This window comes from Chiloscyllium punctatum, unplaced genomic scaffold (assembly GCF_047496795.1).
Source record: "Chiloscyllium punctatum isolate Juve2018m unplaced genomic scaffold, sChiPun1.3 scaffold_613, whole genome shotgun sequence".
Classification (NCBI taxonomy): Eukaryota; Metazoa; Chordata; class Chondrichthyes; order Orectolobiformes; family Hemiscylliidae; genus Chiloscyllium; species Chiloscyllium punctatum.
The window spans coordinates 76,419-94,307 of NW_027310347.1; the positions used below are offsets into that span (position 1 = coordinate 76,419).

The window sequence follows — 17,889 nt, forward strand, 5'->3', positions numbered from 1 at the left end:
TTCACTGGGCCCTGGGATTGATGGATGGTGTCCTGGGGAAGGGGAGTCACTGGGCCCTGGGATTGATGGATGGTGTCCTGGGGAAGGGGAGTCACTGGGCCCTGGGATTGATGGATGGTGTCCTGGGGAAGGGGAGTCACTGGGCCCTGGGATTGATGGATGGTGTCCTGGGGAAGGGGAGTCACTGGGCCCTGGGATTGATGGATGGTGTCCTGGGGAAGGGGGTGATTCACTGGGCCCTGGGATTGATGGATGGTGTCCTGGGGAAGGGGGTGATTCACTGGGCCCTGGGATTGATGGATGGTGTCCTGGGGAAGGGGGTGATTCACTGGGCCCTGGGATTGATGGATGGTGCCCTGGGGAAGGGGGTGATTCACTGGGCCCTGGGATTGATGGATGGTGTCCTGGGGAAGGGGAGTCACTGGGCCCTGGGATTGATGGATGGTGTCCTGGGGAAGGGGGTGATTCACTGGGCCCTGGGATTGATGGATGGTGTCCTGGGGAAGGGGGTGATTCACTGGGCCCTGGGATTGATGGATGGTGTCCTGGGGAAGGGGGAGTCACTGGGCCCTGGGATTGATGGATGGTGTCCTGGGGAAGGGGGTGATTCTCTGGGCCCTGGGATTGATGGATGGTGCCCTGGGGAAGGGGGTGATTCACTGGGCCCTGGGATTGATGGATGGTGTCCTGGGGAAGGGGGTGATTCACTGGGCCCTGGGATTGATGGATGGTGTCCTGGGGAAGGGGGTGATTCACTGGGCCCTGGGATTGATGGATGGTGTCCTGGGGAAGGGGGAGTCACTGGGCCCTGGGATTGATGGATGGTGTCCTGGGGAAGGGGGTGATTCACTGGGCCCTGGGATTGATGGATGGTGTCCTGGGGAAGGGGGAGTCACTGGGCCCTGGGATTGATGGATGGTGTCCTGCGGAAGGGGGTGATTCTCTGGGCCCTGGGATTGATGGATGGTGCCCTGGGGAAGGGGAGTCACTGGGCCCTGGGATTGATGGATGGTGTCCTGGGGAAGGGGGTGATTCACTGGGCCCTGGGATTGATGGATGGTGTCCTGGGAAAGGGGGTGATTCTCTGGGCCCTGGGATTGATGGATGGTGCCCTGGGGAAGGGGGTGATTCACTGGGCCCTGGGATTGATGGATGGTGTCCTGGGGAAGGGGGTGATTCTCTGGGCCCTGGGATTGATGGATGGTGTCCTGGGGAAGGGGAGTCACTGGGCCCTGGGATTGATGGATGGTGTCCTGGGGAAGGGGGAGTCACTGGGCCCTGGGATTGATGGATGGTGTCCTGGGGAAGGGGAGTCACTGGGCCCTGGGATTGATGGATGGTGCCCTGGGGAAGGGGGTGATTCACTGGGCCCTGGGATTGATGGATGGTGTCCTGGGGAAGGGGAGTCACTGGGCCCTGGGATTGATGGATGGTGTCCTGGGGAAGGGGGTGATTCACTGGGCCCTGGGATTGATGGATGGTGTCTTGGGGAAGGGGGTGATTCACTGGGCCCTGGGATTGATGGATGGTGCCCTGGGAAGGGGGTGATTCACTGGGCCCTGGGATTGATGGATGGTGTCCTGGGGAAGGGGGTGATTCACTGGGCCCTGGGATTGATGGATGGTGTCCTGGGGAAGGGGGTGATTCACTGGGCCCTGGGATTGATGGATGGTGTCCTGGGGAAGGGGGTGATTCACTGTGCCCTGGGATTGATGGATGGTGCCCTGGGGAAGGGGAGTCACTGGGCCCTGGGATTGATGGATGGTGTCCTGGGGAAGGGGGTGATTCACTGGGCCCTGGGATTGATGGATGGTGTCCTGGGGAAGGGGGTGATTCACTGGGCCCTGGGATTGATGGATGGTGTCCTGGGGAAGGGGGTGATTCACTGGGCCCTGGGATTGATGGATGGTGCCCTGGGGAAGGGGGTGATTCACTGGGCCCTGGGATTGATGGATGTTGCCCTGGGGAAGGGGAGTCACTGGGCCCTGGGATTGATGGATGGTGTCCTGGGGAAGGGGGTGATTCACTGGGCCCTGGGATTGATGGATGGTGTCCTGGGGAAGGGGGAGTCACTGGGCCCTGGGATTGATGGATGGTGTCCTGGGGAACGGGGAGTCACTGGGCCCTGGGATTGATGGATGGTGTCCTGGGGAAGGGGAGTCACTGGGCCCTGGGATTGATGGATGGTGCCCTGGGGAAGGGGGTGATTCACTGGGCCCTGGGATTGATGGATGGTGTCCTGGGGAAGGGGGTGATTCACTGTGCCCTGGGATTGATGGATGGTGCCCTGGGGAAGGGGAGTCACTGGGCCCTGGGATTGATGGATGGTGTCCTGGGGAAGGGGGTGATTCACTGGGCCCTGGGATTGATGGATGGTGTCCTGGGGAAGGGGGTGATTCACTGGGCCCTGGGATTGATGGATGGTGTCCTGGGGAAGGGGGTGATTCACTGGGCCCTGGGATTGATGGATGGTGCCCTGGGGAAGGGGGTGATTCACTGGGCCCTGGGATTGATGGATGTTGCCCTGGGGAAGGGGAGTCACTGGGCCCTGGGATTGATGGATGGTGTCCTGGGGAAGGGGGTGATTCACTGGGCCCTGGGATTGATGGATGGTGTCCTGGGGAAGGGGGAGTCACTGGGCCCTGGGATTGATGGATGGTGTCCTGGGGAACGGGGAGTCACTGGGCCCTGGGATTGATGGATGGTGTCCTGGGGAAGGGGAGTCACTGGGCCCTGGGATTGATGGATGGTGCCCTGGGGAAGGGGGTGATTCACTGGGCCCTGGGATTGATGGATGGTGTCCTGGGGAAGGGGGTGATTCACTGGGCCCTGGGATTGATGGATGGTGTCCTGGGGAAGGGGGTGATTCACTGGGCCCTGGGATTGATGGATGGTGTCCTGGGGAAGGGGGTGATTCACTGGGCCCTGGGATTGATGGATGGTGTCCTGGGGAAGGGGGTGATTCTCTGGGCCCTGGGATTGATGGATGGTGTCCTGGGGAAGGGGGTGATTCTCTGGGCCCTGGGATTGATGGATGGTGCCCTGGGGAAGGGGGTGATTCACTGGGCCCTGGGATTGATGGATGGTGCCCTGGGGAAGGGGAGTCACTGGGCCCTGGGATTGATGGATGGTGTCCTGGGGAAGGGGGTGATTCACTGGGCCCTGGGATTGATGGATGGTGTCCTGGGGAAGGGGGTGATTCACTGGGCCCTGGGATTGATGGATGGTGTCCTGGGGAAGGGGGTGATTCACTGGGCCCTGGGATTGATGGATGGTGTCCTGGGGAAGGGGGTGATCCTCTGGGCCCTGGGATTGATGGATGGTGTCCTGGGGAAGGGGGAGTCACTGGGCCCTGGGATTGATGGATGGTGTCCTGGGGAAGGGGGTGATTCTCTGGGCCCTGGGATTGATGGATGGTGTCCTGGGGAAGGGGGTGATTCACTGGGCCCTGGGATTGATGGATGGTGCCCTGGGGAAGGGGGTGATTCACTGGGCCCTGGGATTGATGGATGGTGCCCTGGGGAAGGGGGGTGATTCACTGGGCCCTGGGATTGATGGATGGTGTCCTGGGGAAGGGGGAGTCACTGGGCCCTGGGATTGATGGATGGTGTCCTGGGGAAGGGGGTGATTCACTGGGCCCTGGGATTGATGGATGGTGTCCTGGGGAAGGGTGTGATTCACTGGGCCCTGGGATTGATGGATGGTGTCCTGGGGAAGGGGAGTCACTGGGCCCTGGGATTGATGGATGGTGTCCTGGGGAAGGGGGTGATTCACTGGGCCCTGGGATTGATGGATGGTGTCCTGGGGAAGGGGGTGATTCACTGGGCCCTGGGATTGATGGATGGTGTCCTGGGGAAGGGGGTGATTCTCTGGGCCCTGGGATTGATGGATGGTGTCCTGGGGAAGGGGGTGATTCACTGGGCCCTGGGATTGATGGATGGTGCCCTGGGGAAGGGGGTGATTCACTGGGCCCTGGGATTGATGGATGGTGTCCTGGGGAAGGGGGTGATTCACTGGGCCCTGGGATTGATGGATGGTGTCCTGGGGAAGGGGGTGATTCACTGGGTCCTGGGATTGATGGATGGTGTCCTGGGGAAGGGGGAGTCACTGGGCCCTGGGATTGATGGATGGTGTCCTGGGGAAGGGGGAGTCACTGGGCCCTGGGATTGATGGATGGTGTCCTGGGGAAGGGGGTGATTCACTGGGCCCTGGGATTGATGGATGGTGTCCTGGGGAAGGGGGAGTCACTGGGCCCTGGGATTGATGGATGGTGTCCTGGGGAAGGGGGTGATTCTCTGGGCCCTGGGATTGATGGATGGTGTCCTGGGGAAGGGGGTGATTCACTGGGCCCTGGGATTGATGGATGGTGTCCTGGGGAAGGGGGAGTCACTGGGCCCTGGGAATGATGGATGGTGTCCTGGGGAAGGGGGTGATTCACTGGGCCCTGGGATTGATGGATGGTGTCCTGGGGAAGGGGGTGATTCACTGGGCCCTGGGATTGATGGATGGTGTCCTGGGGAAGGGGGTGATTCACTGGGCCCTGGGATTGATGGATGGTGTCCTGGGGAAGGGGGTGATTCACTGGGCCCTGGGATTGATGGATGGTGTCCTGGGGAAGGGGGAGTCACTGGGCCCTGGGATTGATGGATGGTGCCCTGGGGAAGGGGGTGATTCACTGGGCCCTGGGATTGATGGATGGTGTCCTGGGGAAGGGGGTGATTCACTGGGCCCTGGGATTGATGGATGGTGTCCTGGGGAAGGGGGAGTCACTGGGCCCTGGGATTGATGGATGGTGTCCTGGGGAAGGGGGTGATTCACTGGGCCCTGGGATTGATGGATGGTGTCCTGGGGAAGGGGAGTCACTGGGCCCTGGGATTGATGGATGGTGTCCTGGGGAAGGGGGTGATTCTCTGGGCCCTGGGATTGATGGATGGTGCCCTGGGGAAGGGGGTGATTCACTGGGCCCTGGGATTGATGGATGGTGTCCTGGGGAAGGGGAGTCACTGGGCCCTGGGATTGATGGATGGTGTTCTGGGGAAGGGGGTGATTCTCTGGGCCCTGGGATTGATGGATGGTGTCCTGGGGAAGAGGAGTCACTGGGCCCTGGGATTGATGGATGGTGCCCTGGGGAAGGGGGTGATTCACTGGGCCCTGGGATTGATGGATGGTGTCCTGGGGAAGGGGGTGATTCACTGGGCCCTGGGATTGATGGATGGTGTCCTGGGGAAGGGGAGTCACTGGGCCCTGGGATTGATGGATGGTGTCCTGGGGAAGGGGGTGATTCACTGGGCCCTGGGATTGATGGATGGTGTCCTGGGGAAGGGGGTGATTCTCTGGGCCCTGGGATTGATGGATGGTGCCCTGGGGAAGGGGGTGATTCACTGGGCCCTGGGATTGATGGATGGTGTCCTGGGGAAGGGGGTGATTCACTGGGCCCTGGGATTGATGGATGGTGTCCTGGGGAAGGGGGTGATTCACTGGGCCCTGGGATTGATGGATGGTGTCCTGGGAAGGGGAGTCACTGGGCCCTGGGATTGATGGATGGTGTCCTGGGGAAGGGGAGTCACTGGGCCCTGGGATTGATGGATGGTGTCCTGGGGAAGGGGGTGATTCTCTGGGCCCTGGGATTGATGGATGGTGTCCTGGGGAAGGGGGTGATTCACTGCACCCTGGGATTGATGGATGGTGCCCTGGGGAAGGGGGTGATTCACTGGGCCCTGGGATTGATGGATGGTGTCCTGGGGAAGGGGGTGATTCACTGGGCCCTGGGATTGATGGATGGTGTCCTGGGGAAGGGGGTGATTCACTGGGCCCTGGGATTGATGGATGGTGTCCTGGGGAAGGGGAGTCACTGGGCCCTGGGATTGATGGATGGTGTCCTGGGGAAGGGGGTGATTCACTGGGCCCTGGGATTGATGGATGGTGCCCTGGGGAAGGGGGTGATTCACTGGGCCCTGGGATTGATGGATGGTGTCCTGGGGAAGGGGGTGATTCTCTGGGCCCTGGGATTGATGGATGGTGTCCTGGGGAAGGGGGTGATTCACTGGGCCCTGGGATTGATGGATGGTGTCCTGGGGAAGGGGGTGATTCACTGGGCCCTGGGATTGATGGATGGTGTCCTGGGGAAGGGGAGTCACTGGGCCCTGGGATTGATGGATGGTGTCCTGGGGAAGGGGAGTCACTGGGCCCTGGGATTGATGGATGGTGTCCTGGGGAAGGGGAGTCACTGGGCCCTGGGATTGATGGATGGTGTCCTGGGGAAGGGGAGTCACTGGGCCCTGGGATTGATGGATGGTGTCCTGGGGAAGTGGGTGATTCACTGGGCCCTGGGATTGATGGATGGTGTCCTGGGGAAGGGGGTGATTCACTGGGCCCTGGGATTGATGGATGGTGTCCTGGGGAAGGGGAGTCACTGGGCCCTGGGATTGATGGATGGTGTCCTGGGGAAGGGGGTGATTCACTGGGCCCTGGGATTGATGGATGGTGCCCTGGGGAAGGGGGTGATTCTCTGGGCCCTGGGATTGATGGATGGTGTCCTGGGGAAGGGGGTGATTCACTGGGCCCTGGGATTGATGGATGGTGCCCTGGGGAAGGGGGTGATTCACTGGGCCCTGGGATTGATGGATGGTGCCCTGGGGAAGGGGAGTCACTGGGCCCTGGGATTGATGGATGGTGTCCTGGGGAAGGGGAGTCACTGGGCCCTGGGATTGATGGATGGTGTCCTGGGGAAGGGGGTGATTCACTGGGCCCTGGGATTGATGGATGGTGTCCTGGGGAAGGGGGTGATTCACTGGGCCCTGGGATTGATGGATGGTGTCCTGGGGAAGGGGGTGATTCACTGGGCCCTGGGATTGATGGATGGTGCCCTGGGGAAGGGGGTGATTCACTGGGCCCTGGGATTGATGGATGGTGCCCTGGGGAAGGGGGTGATTCACTGGGCCCTGGGATTGATGGATGGTGCCCTGGGGAAGGGGAGTCACTGGGCCCTGGGATTGATGGATGGTGTCCTGGGGAAGGGGGTGATTCTCTGGGCCCTGGGATTGATGGATGGTGTCCTGGGGAAGGGGGTGATTCACTGGGCCCTGGGATTGATGGATGGTGTCCTGGGGAAGGGGGTGATTCTCTGGGCCCTGGGATTGATGGATGGTGCCCTGGGGAAGGGTGTGATTCACTGGGCCCTGGGATTGATGGATGGTGCCCTGGGGAAGGGGGTGATTCACTGGGCCCTGGGATTGATGGATGGTGTCCTGGGGAAGGGGAGTCACTGGGCCCTGGGATTGATGGATGGTGTCCTGGGGAAGGGGGTGATTCACTGGGCCCTGGGATTGATGGATGGTGTCCTGGGGAAGGGGAGTCACTGGGCCCTGGGATTGATGGATGGTGCCCTGGGGAAGGGGGTGATTCACTGGGCCGTGGGATTGATGGATGGTGTCCTGGGGAAGGGGGTGATTCACTGGGCCCTGGGATTGATGGATGGTGTCCTGGGGAAGGGGGTGATTCACTGGGCCCTGGGATTGATGGATGGTGTCCTGGGGAAGGGGGTGATTCACTGGGCCCTGGGATTGATGGATGGTGCCCTGGGGAAGGGGAGTCACTGGGCCCTGGGATTGATGGAGGGGGAGTCACTGGGCCCTGGGATTGATGGATGGTGTCCTGGGGAAGGGGGTGATTCACTGGGCCCTGGGATTGATGGATGGTGCCCTGGGGAAGGGGGTGATTCACTGGGCCCTGGGATTGATGGATGGTGTCCTGGGGAAGGGGGTGATTCACTGGGCCCTGGGATTGATGGATGGTGTCCTGGGGAAGGGGGTGATTCTCTGGGCCCTGGGATTGATGGATGGTGTCCTGGGGAAGGGGGTGATTCACTGGGCCCTGGGATTGATGGATGGTGTCCTGGGGAAGGGGGTGATTCTCTGGGCCCTGGGATTGATGGATGGTGTCCTGGGGAAGGGTGTGATTCACTGGGCCCTGGGATTGATGGATGGTGCCCTGGGGAAGGGGGTGATTCACTGGGCCCTGGGATTGATGGATGGTGTCCTGGGGAAGGGGAGTCACTGGGCCCTGGGATTGATGGATGGTGTCCTGGGGAAGGGGGTGATTCACTGGGCCCTGGGATTGATGGATGGTGTCCTGGGGAAGGGGAGTCACTGGGCCCTGGGATTGATGGATGGTGCCCTGGGGAAGGGGGTGATTCACTGGGCCGTGGGATTGATGGATGGTGTCCTGGGGAAGGGGGTGATTCACTGGGCCCTGGGATTGATGGATGGTGTCCTGGGGAAGGGGGTGATTCACTGGGCCCTGGGATTGATGGATGGTGTCCTGGGGAAGGGGGTGATTCACTGGGCCCTGGGATTGATGGATGGTGCCCTGGGGAAGGGGAGTCACTGGGCCCTGGGATTGATGGAGGGGGAGTCACTGGGCCCTGGGATTGATGGATGGTGTCCTGGGGAAGGGGGTGATTCACTGGGCCCTGGGATTGATGGATGGTGCCCTGGGGAAGGGGGTGATTCACTGGGCCCTGGGATTGATGGATGGTGTCCTGGGGAAGGGGGGTGATTCACTGGGCCCTGGGATTGATGGATGGTGTCCTGGGGAAGGGGGTGATTCTCTGGGCCCTGGGATTGATGGATGGTGTCCTGGGGAAGGGGGTGATTCACTGGGCCCTGGGATTGATGGATGGTGTCCTGGGGAAGGGGTGTCACTGGGCCCTGGGATTGATGGATGGTGTCCTGGGGAAGGGGAGTCACTGGGCCCTGGGATTGATGGATGGTGTCCTGGGGAAGGGGGTGATTCACTGGGCCCTGGGATTGATGGATGGTGTCCTGGGGAAGGGGGTGATTCTCTGGGCCCTGGGATTGATGGATGGTGTCCTGGGGAAGGGGTGTCACTGGGCCCTGGGATTGATGGATGGTGTCCTGGGGAAGGGGAGTCACTGGGCCCTGGGATTGATGGATGGTGTCCTGGGGAAGGGGAGTCACTGGGCCCTGGGATTGATGGATGGTGTCCTGGGGAAGGGGGGTGATTCACTGGGCCCTGGGATTGATGGATGGTGTCCTGGGGAAGGGGGTGATTCTCTGGGCCCTGGGATTGATGGATGGTGTCCTGGGGAAGGGGGTGATTCTCTGGGCCCTGGGATTGATGGATGGTGTCTTGGGGAAGGGGGTGATTCACTGGGCCCTGGGATTGATGGATGGTGTCCTGGGGAAGGGAAGTCACTGGGCCCTGGATTGATGGATGGTGTCCTGGGGAAGGGGGTGATTCACTGGGCCCTGGGATTGATGGATGGTGTCCTGGGGAAGGGGAGTCACTGGGCCCTGGGATTGATGGATGGTGCCCTGGGGAAGGGGGTGATTCACTGGGCCCTGGGATTGATGGATGGTGTCCTGGGGAAGGGGGTGATTCACTGGGCCCTGGGATTGATGGATGGTGTCCTGGGGAAGGGGAGTCACTGGGCCCTGGGATTGATGGATGGTGTCCTGGGGAAGGGGAGTCACTGGGCCCTGGGATTGATGGATGGTGTCCTGGGGAAGGGGGTGATTCACTGGACCCTGGGATTGTTGGATGGTGTCCTGGGGAAGGGGGTGATTCTCTGGGCCCTGGGATTGATGGATGGTGTCTTGGGGAAGGGGGTGATTCACTGGGCCCTGGGATTGATGGATGGTGTCCTGGGGAAGGGGAGTCACTGGGCCCTGGGATTGATGGATGGTGTCCTGGGGAAGGGGGTGATTCACTGGGCCCTGGGATTGATGGATGGTGTCCTGGGGAAGGGGAGTCACTGGGCCCTGGGATTGATGGATGGTGCCCTGGGGAAGGGGGTGATTCTCTGGGCCCTGGGATTGATGGATGGTGCCCTGGGGAAGGGGGTGATTCACTGGGCCCTGGGATTGATGGATGGTGTCTTGGGGAAGGGGGTGATTCACTGGGCCCTGGGATTGATGGATGGTGTCCTGGGGAAGGGGAGTCACTGGGCCCTGGGATTGATGGATGGTGTCCTGGGGAAGGGGGTGATTCACTGGGCCCTGGGATTGATGGATGGTGTCCTGGGGAAGGGGAGTCACTGGGCCCTGGGATTGATTGATGGTGCCCTGGGGAAGGGGGTGATTCTCTGGGCCCTGGGATTGATGGATGGTGCCCTGGGGAAGGGGGGTGATTCACTGGGCCCTGGGATTGATGGATGGTGCCCTGGGGAAGGGGGTGATTCACTGGGCCCTGGGATTGATGGATGGTGCCCTGGGGAAGGGTGTGATTCACTGGGCCCTGGGATTGATGGATGGTGCCCTGGGGAAGGGGGTGATTCACTGGGCCCTGGGATTGATGGATGGTGTCCTGGGGAAGGGGGTGATTCACTGGGCCCTGGGATTGATGGATGGTGTCCTGGGGAAGGGGGTGATTCACTGGGCCCTGGGATTGATGGATGGTGTCCTGGGAAGGGGGTGATTCACTGGGCCCTGGGATTGATGGATGTGTCCTGGGGAAGGGGGTGATTCACTGGGCCTTGGGATTGATGGATGGTGTCCTGGGGAAGGGGGTGATTCACTGGGCCCTGGGATTGATGGATGGTGTCCTGGGGAAGGGGAGTCACTGGGCTCTGGGATTGATGGATGGTGTCCTGGGGAAGGGGAGTCACTGGGCCCTGGGATTGATGGATGTGTCCTGGGGAAGGGGAGTCACTGGGCTCTGGGATTGATGGATGGTGTCCTGGGGAAGGGGAGTCACTGGGCCCTGGATTGATGGATGGTGTCCTGGGGAAGGGGAGTCACTGGGCCCTGGATTGATGGGTGGTGCCCTGGGGAAGGGGAGTCACTGGGCCCTGGGATTGATGGGTGGTGTCCTGGGAAGGGGAGTCACTGGGCCCTGGGATTGATGGATGGTGTCCTGGGGAAGGGGGTGATTCACTGGGCCCTGGGATTGATGGATGGTGTCCTGGGGAAGGGGGTGATTCACTGGGCCCTGGGATTGATGGATGGTGTCCTGGGGAAGGGGAGTCACTGGGCCCTGGATTGATGGATGGTGTCCTGGGGAAGGGGGTGATTCTCTGGGCCCTGGGATTGATGGATGGTGTCCTGGGAAGGGGGGTGATTCACTGGGCCCTGGGATTGATGGATGGTGCCCTGGGGAAGGGGGTGATTCACTGGGCCCTGGGATTGATGGATGGTGCCCTGGGGAAGGGGAGTCACTGGGCCCTGGGATTGATGGATGGTGTCCTGGGGAAGGGGGTGATTCACTGGGCCCTGGGATTGATGGATGGTGTCCTGGGGAAGGGGGTGATTCACTGGACCCTGGGATTGTTGGATGGTGTCCTGGGGAAGGGGGTGATTCTCTGGGCCCTGGGATTGATGGATGGTGTCTTGGGGAAGGGGGTGATTCACTGGGCCCTGGGATTGATGGATGGTGTCCTGGGGAAGGGGAGTCACTGGGCCCTGGGATTGATGGATGGTGTCCTGGGGAAGGGGGTGATTCACTGGGCCCTGGGATTGATGGATGGTGTCCTGGGGAAGGGGGTGATTCACTGGGCCCTGGGATTGATGGATGGTGTCCTGGGGAAGGGGAGTCACTGGGCCCTGGGATTGATGGATGGTGTCCTGGGGAAGGGGGTGATTCACTGGGCCCTGGGATTGATGGATGGTGTCCTGGGGAAGGGGGAGTCACTGGGCCCTGGGATTGATGGATGGTGTCCTGGGGAAGGGGGTGATTCACTGGGCCCTGGGATTGATGGATGGTGTCCTGGGGAAAGCGGTGATTCACTGGGCCCTGGGATTGATGGATGGTGTCCTGGGGAAGGGGAGTCACTGGGCCCTGGGATTGATGGATGGTGTCCTGGGGAAGGGGGTGATTCACTGGGCCCTGGGATTGATGGATGGTGTCCTGGGGAAGGGGAGTCACTGGGCCCCTGGGATTGATGGATGGTGTCCTGGGGAAGGGGGTGATTCACTGGGCCCTGGGATTGATGGATGGTGCCCTGGGAAGGGGAAGTCACTGGGCCCTGGGATTGATGGATGGTGTCCTGGGAAGGGGTGTGATTCACTGGGCCCTGGGATTGATGGATGGTGCCCTGGGGAAGGGGAGTCACTGGGCCCTGGGATTGATGGATGGTGTCCTGGGCAAGGGGGTGATTCACTGGGCCCTGGGATTGATGGATGGTGTCCTGGGGAAGGGGGTGATTCACTGGGCCCTGGGATTGATGGATGGTGCCCTGGGAAGGGGGTGATTCACTGGGCCCTGGGATTGATGGATGGTGCCCTGGGGAAGGGAGTCACTGGGCCCCTGGGATTGATGGATGGTGTCCTGGGGAAGGGGGTGATTCACTGGGCCCTGGGATTGATGGATGGTGCCCTGGGGAAGGGGAGTCACTGGGCCCTGGCATTGATGGATGGTGTCCTGGGGAAGGGGGTGATTCACTGGGCCCTGGGATTGATGGATGGTGTCCTGGGGAAGGGGGTGATTCACTGGGCCCTGGGATTGATGGATGGTGTCCTGGGGAAGGGGAGTCACTGGGCCCTGGGATTGATGGATGGTGTCCTGGGGAAGGGGGTGATTCACTGGGCCCTGGGATTGATGGATGGTGTCCTGGGGAAGGGGGGTGATTCACTGGGCCCTGGGATTGATGGATGGTGCCCCAGGGTGGGCGGTGGCGAAGGACCGAGGGTGGGATCGCTTGGGCTGGGAAGGTGTGGGAGCAGAGTTTTAGCCCAGGAACTTTGTCGGTGTGGGATGGAGGTGAGGGGCATTTGTTTGTGTGTGGTGTTTGTGAAGACAAGTGGTGACCAATTGGAAAACTGTGTTTTGATCTCTTTTCTTCTCACCCCCACCCCCCCCCCCACCGTCTCTTTCTCCCACCCCTTCCCTACTCACTGCTTCCCCCTGATCCACATCCCTATTCCCTCCCTTCCTCCCCATCCTCCTCCTGTACCCTGCCCCCCCCCCCCCCCCCCCCCCCCCCCCCACTGTTCTCCTGCTGCCTCCTAAATCCTTCCCTTTCTCCCAAACCCCAATGTTGTTGCCCACCTCTGTGCCCTCATCCCACACGGTTGCTCCTGGTGACAGGAACAAGTGGAGGCAGCCAGGAAGGACCTGGACCAGGCCAAGGACGAGGTGTGGAAGTGGACGGAGGACGATGAGAACCGGCTGAACGAGGAGCTGCGGCTCAAGAGGCAGAAGAAGGCCCGCCACCCTCCCAAGGCCCAGGGCGAGAGGCTGGGCACACGGACGAGCGAGAGGCTGAGGGGTGCTCGCAAACAGCTGCAGCCTCCCCGGGAGCCGTCACCGGCCAAGCCCGCGGTGGTCTGTGGGCCCCTGAGTTACGATGACCCGGTGTCCACCCCGTGACCTTCAGATCCACATCAGCGCCGAGCTGCCCGAGGGAGCTGTTTGAGGACGAGCCTCTGCCAGCCCCTGTCCGTGAGGAGCTGCCCCCTCCAGACCCAACCTCCCAGGCCTCTCCCTCTTCACCTACTGCGGGCCCACTCACCAACGGGCACAGCGCCCTGCCTCAGAGCCCTGCCAATCTTCAGGGGGTGACCCGGCAACAGGGGGCTGTCGCTTTGGCCCAGAACCCACCCTCCCCCGACCTGCCCCCTGACGGCCCCTGGCCTGAGGAGCTTCGGGGTCAAAGGGCAGAGGGGGAGCTACCTCTGCCCCCAAAACCCGAGGACACTCGTGCCCCTGGAGACAGCAGGTGAAAGGTCGGAGGAGCTCGCGTGTATGGCGTCCGTCACCCTGGAGACAGGAGGCGAGGGGTCCAAGGGGGAGGAGAGCCTCCCTGTGAGTCCCGTCACCCCGAAGGTGGCAGGTGAAAGGTCAGAGGAGGACCTCCCTGGGACAGTTGGCACCGTGGAGACAGGAGGTGGAAGGTTGGAGGTGGAGGAGCATCACCTGGGAGCGTCAGTCACCGTGAAACGGGAGGTGGAAGGTCACAGGGGAGGAGCACCACCTGGGTGCCACAGTCACTGTGGAGACGGGAGGTGAAAGGTCGGAGGTGGAGTACTACCAGCTTGGTGCCTCAGTTACCGTGGAAATGGGAGGTGAAAGGTCGGAGGTGGAGGAGGACCACCTGGGGTGCATCGGTCACCGTGGAGGCAGGAGGTGAAAGGTCGGGGGTGGAGGAGCACTACCTGGGATCCTCTGTCACCGTGGAGGCGGGAGGTGAAGGGTCAGAGGTGGAGGAGCACCACCTGGGAGCATCAGTCACCGTGGAGACGGGAGGTGAAAGGTCAGAGGTGGACGATCATTTCGCAAGGACATTGGTCGCCCCAGAAACAGGAGGTGAAAGGTTGCAGATGGAGGAGCAGCACGAAGGGAAGTCAGTCACCATGGTGATGGGAGGTGAAAGGTCAGAGGTGGAGGAGCACCTCCCACAGAAATTGGTCCCCGTGGAAACAGGAGGTGAAAGGTCAGAGCTAGAAGATCGCCTGTTGACCTCTGCCAGCCCGGAGATGAAAGTTGAAAGGTTAGAGGTGACACCTCTCTCCAGGACCTTGCTCACTGCAGAGGCCGGAGGTGAGAGGTCACTGGAGGAGGAGGAGGAGGAGGTGGAGGAGGAGCAGGCAGACTCCAGCTGCAGTGTGAGCCCAGCCATTGGAACTGGGAGTCCAGTCAGTCATCTGGCTCCCTGTGGTGTCTCTGAGCCTGTGGGAGTGAGCAGGACTCCCAGCCCCGACAAGAAACTGGAACCGTCGGGCCCTGGTACCCGAGGCAGGGGCCGGAGACCGAGGAGGACGGCCGACCAGGACCTGGTCCGCGGACCTGGAGCTCCCAGTGACGTCCAGCTGGCCGCCACGGTCCTGCGCAAAGTCCCAGGCCGCGTCAACGTCATTGTGGAGCGGCGGGAGCCAGCCAAGCGACCGCGGCGGGTGGCCCGGGTGGAGGAGGGAGCTGGCCAGGTCTCTCCGCCGGGCCCCCCCAGGAGGAGCGAGGCGGTAGCTGCAGACCCGCAGCCCCGTCCCGCCAAGAGACGGCGGCCGGCTGAGCCGGACAGTAGCCCCAGGCCGGGGCGGGCTGCTGGCTCCCAGGACCGGGATCTCAGGCGCAGACCGCCAGGGGTCGCCCTCTCCCCATCACCCCTCCTGCCCTCCCCCTCCTCCGTTCCCCTCCACCTTCTCGCCACCTGCCTCGTCTCCAGCCAGCGAGGGTTCCCCGTCTCCCCCCGTGCACAGGTCCACCCGCCAACGGCCGGGCTGCCTGATGCCCCCCCTGGAGCGCCGTCGGTACAAACCCAGGGGTCGCCGGGTTCCGGCACCTTCCGCCGCCCGCCCCGAGCTCCAGCGAGGGCTCGTGAGTCCGAGGCTCCCTCCGCCTCCCACTCGTCGTCCTCCTCCTCCTCGTCGTCGTCGTCCTCTCCCTCCCCGTCGCCCTCTCCGCCCACCAGCCCCGATCGGTTCCTCCGCAGCTTGGCAGCCGCTGCCAAGAGTCCAGCCGCTAACACCCGCTCAGCCGGCAGCGTCCCTGCCCCACCTCCCCCGGCCAAACGCAAGGGCCGACCCCCCTTGGCCCGGCTTCCCCCGGCCAAGAGGCAGGCTCCAGGCCCGCCCCCCCCCTCCACCACCTCGTCCCCTCCTCCTCCCCCCGGCCCAGCCCCCCGCAGAGGCCGACCCCCCAAGGTTCAGCCCAGGAGAGGGCGCCCACCCAAGGCCCGTCCTCAGCCTCCCCCTCCTCCTCCTCCTCCCCCTCCTCCCGCTGCTGCTACTCCCCCGGCCGCCCAGCACGTCGCCCCCGAGGGAGACCGCCCTCGTCTCCCCCGAAGAGACGGGGACGCCCCCCTCACAGTGCCACCGTGCTGGGCTCCCCCAGGCCTGGCCGGAAGCAGCAGGCCTGAGGGGAGGGGGGGGGGGCAGGGAGGGGAACAGACTTCACCTCACGTGGTCCCAGGCTCAGGGCTGGGGATAGCAGTGACTGACCTGGAGCTGTCAGGCCAGGGTGCAGTGTGGGACTTGCCCTGTACCTGGACCAAGGAAGCAGTTTGTGGCTTACAGGAGAGAAGCAGGCGGGAGGGGGGCTTTCTGTTCTCACCAGCTCACCGTTACCTGGCTTTGTTTTCACTCATTCCCTCCTTCCTTTGCTTTTTTTTCCCCCCTTCTCTCCCCCTCCCACGCACCTCTCTCCTCCCTTCTCTGACCCAGTCGCATCCTTCTCTGCTCCCCCCACCTGCACTGTCTTGGTGCAGTGTCGGTTCAATATGAACATGTGCTGTGCGGCTCTCTGCCCTGCTGTCCTACCCTCATGAGGGTTCTCTGCTTCTGTGCTCTCCATTCCCCCCCCCCCCCCCCCCCCCCATCTCCAGCTCCGTTCTTGGAAGTCAGCCTTTAAACCATCCCACCAGGTACCCTGCATGATCTTCTGTGTCTGTCTGCTCATTCTCGCTGAGTCTGACCCTTGTTAGTGCAGAAGCTCTGTGTTGCTGCCTCCTTCCCTCTGTCTCTGTGTGTGTGTCTCTCTCTCGCACCACAGGCCTGTCTGCACTCTGGTTTTGTAGCTCATTTTAGGGATGTGTGTGTCAACGCGCGTCCAATCTGTGTGTGTCTCTGCCTCGCGCTCCCCCCCCCTCTCTTTCTCGCCTGCTGCCTTTGGAGAGATCAGATCGATTGCCCTCTCCACTGCTGTGATCAGTCCCCCACCCCCCACCTCAGCGGGGATGGCAAAAGCTACGTTAGTTTGGGAACTGGAGGGGTGGGGTCTGACCAGCTGAAGAAGCAGCCTCCCCCCATTTCCTGGAGACAGAAACTGGTCTATTCATGAGCCTTCCTTTTTAAATCCCCTCCCTGGCCGTCGTCTTCTCTATTTTGACCTGATAACGGTCTGCTTTCTGTGTCGTGGTGTCTTGCGGCCAAGATCGGAGGCAGTTCCCGGGAGAGCGTTTCAAGCGACCCCTCTGTTTCTGCCGCTCCACGTTCCTCCCCCTCTCTCTCTGATGAATAACCCCTCCCATCCGCCCCGCGTGCTACTGCTGCACAGCTTGTCCTCCTTGTGCAACCACTCACCTGCTTCCCTGTAAACGACGATTTAATTATGTGACCAAACTGACACTTGGCTCGCGTCACGACTCTCGATAGTGTGGACTCTATAATTTGTTGCTGATGGGACAGGAGGAGGGTGTGGGGGGTGTGGGAGGGAGGGAGGGAGGTGTGTCAGAACTTGTGCTGCTGCTTCTGGTCCACACCCCGTCTCTCTTTCCCCTCCCACCACCCCCACTGTTTCGGAAAGCTAGCTGTTTTAATTATGTAATTATTCAAAATGAGAATCTTGGATTTTGTGCTCCTTTGTACAGCCTTTTTATTTTGTTTCATTTTTTTGGGGGTGTATTTTCTCTCTCTCTTTCTTTCTCTCTCTCTCTCTCTCGTTTCCCCTCCCCTCCCCACAGACCCCCATCACCCTCCAGGTTTAATTTCTTTCCCCTTGTATTATATATTGTAACTTTTGAATAAAATCTATGCAAAATTATTTTGTATGGAAGTAAGGAAGTGTCCACGTGCGACAGGGGAAATTAAAAACAAAAGATAAATTAAGAAAAAAAAATACAACTGCACAAATGGAGCTCTGTCTTTATTCTCGCCCCCCCCCCCCCCCCCCCAAGCATGTTTGCAAAGATAAAGGAATCACAGTCTCAGAGAATGGACATTGCACTGTGGAGTCCTTTATAAAGGTGGTGCAGGTTTGGGTTTAGTCAGGGTAAGGTACAGAGACCCTCCCTACTTATTCTTTTATTGTGTTTGCTATGCTATTTTAAATGGAGTAAATCTGCTTCAACTCTTACTGTCCACGCCGTCATCCCGACCCCGCCATCAAACACTTCCGGGACGTTGACAGCACAAGATTAGATACAGACTAAACTGTCCCCCCATCTCACACTCCCAGGGACAGGGGCAGCACGGGGTTAGATACAGAGTGAAGCTCCCT

The 17,889-nt window shown here is 61.2% G+C and overlaps 1 protein-coding gene across 1 annotated transcript in view; it reads left to right on the plus strand.

Annotated features, from left to right (window-relative positions):
- Nucleotides 1-15,947, plus strand: part of srcap (Snf2-related CREBBP activator protein) — a 91,655-nt gene extending 75,708 nt beyond the window's left edge. Inside the window, 9 exon segments of the mRNA XM_072567607.1 lie at nucleotides 13,045-13,320; nucleotides 13,322-13,360; nucleotides 13,362-13,634; nucleotides 13,636-13,857; nucleotides 13,910-14,053; nucleotides 14,055-15,056; nucleotides 15,058-15,253; nucleotides 15,256-15,690; nucleotides 15,693-15,947. Coding sequence (XP_072423708.1) covers nucleotides 13,045-13,320; nucleotides 13,322-13,360; nucleotides 13,362-13,634; nucleotides 13,636-13,857; nucleotides 13,910-14,053; nucleotides 14,055-15,056; nucleotides 15,058-15,253; nucleotides 15,256-15,690; nucleotides 15,693-15,811 — 2,706 coding nt within the window. The 3' untranslated portion in view covers nucleotides 15,812-15,947.
- The last annotated feature ends 1,942 nt before the right edge of the window (nucleotides 15,948-17,889 follow it).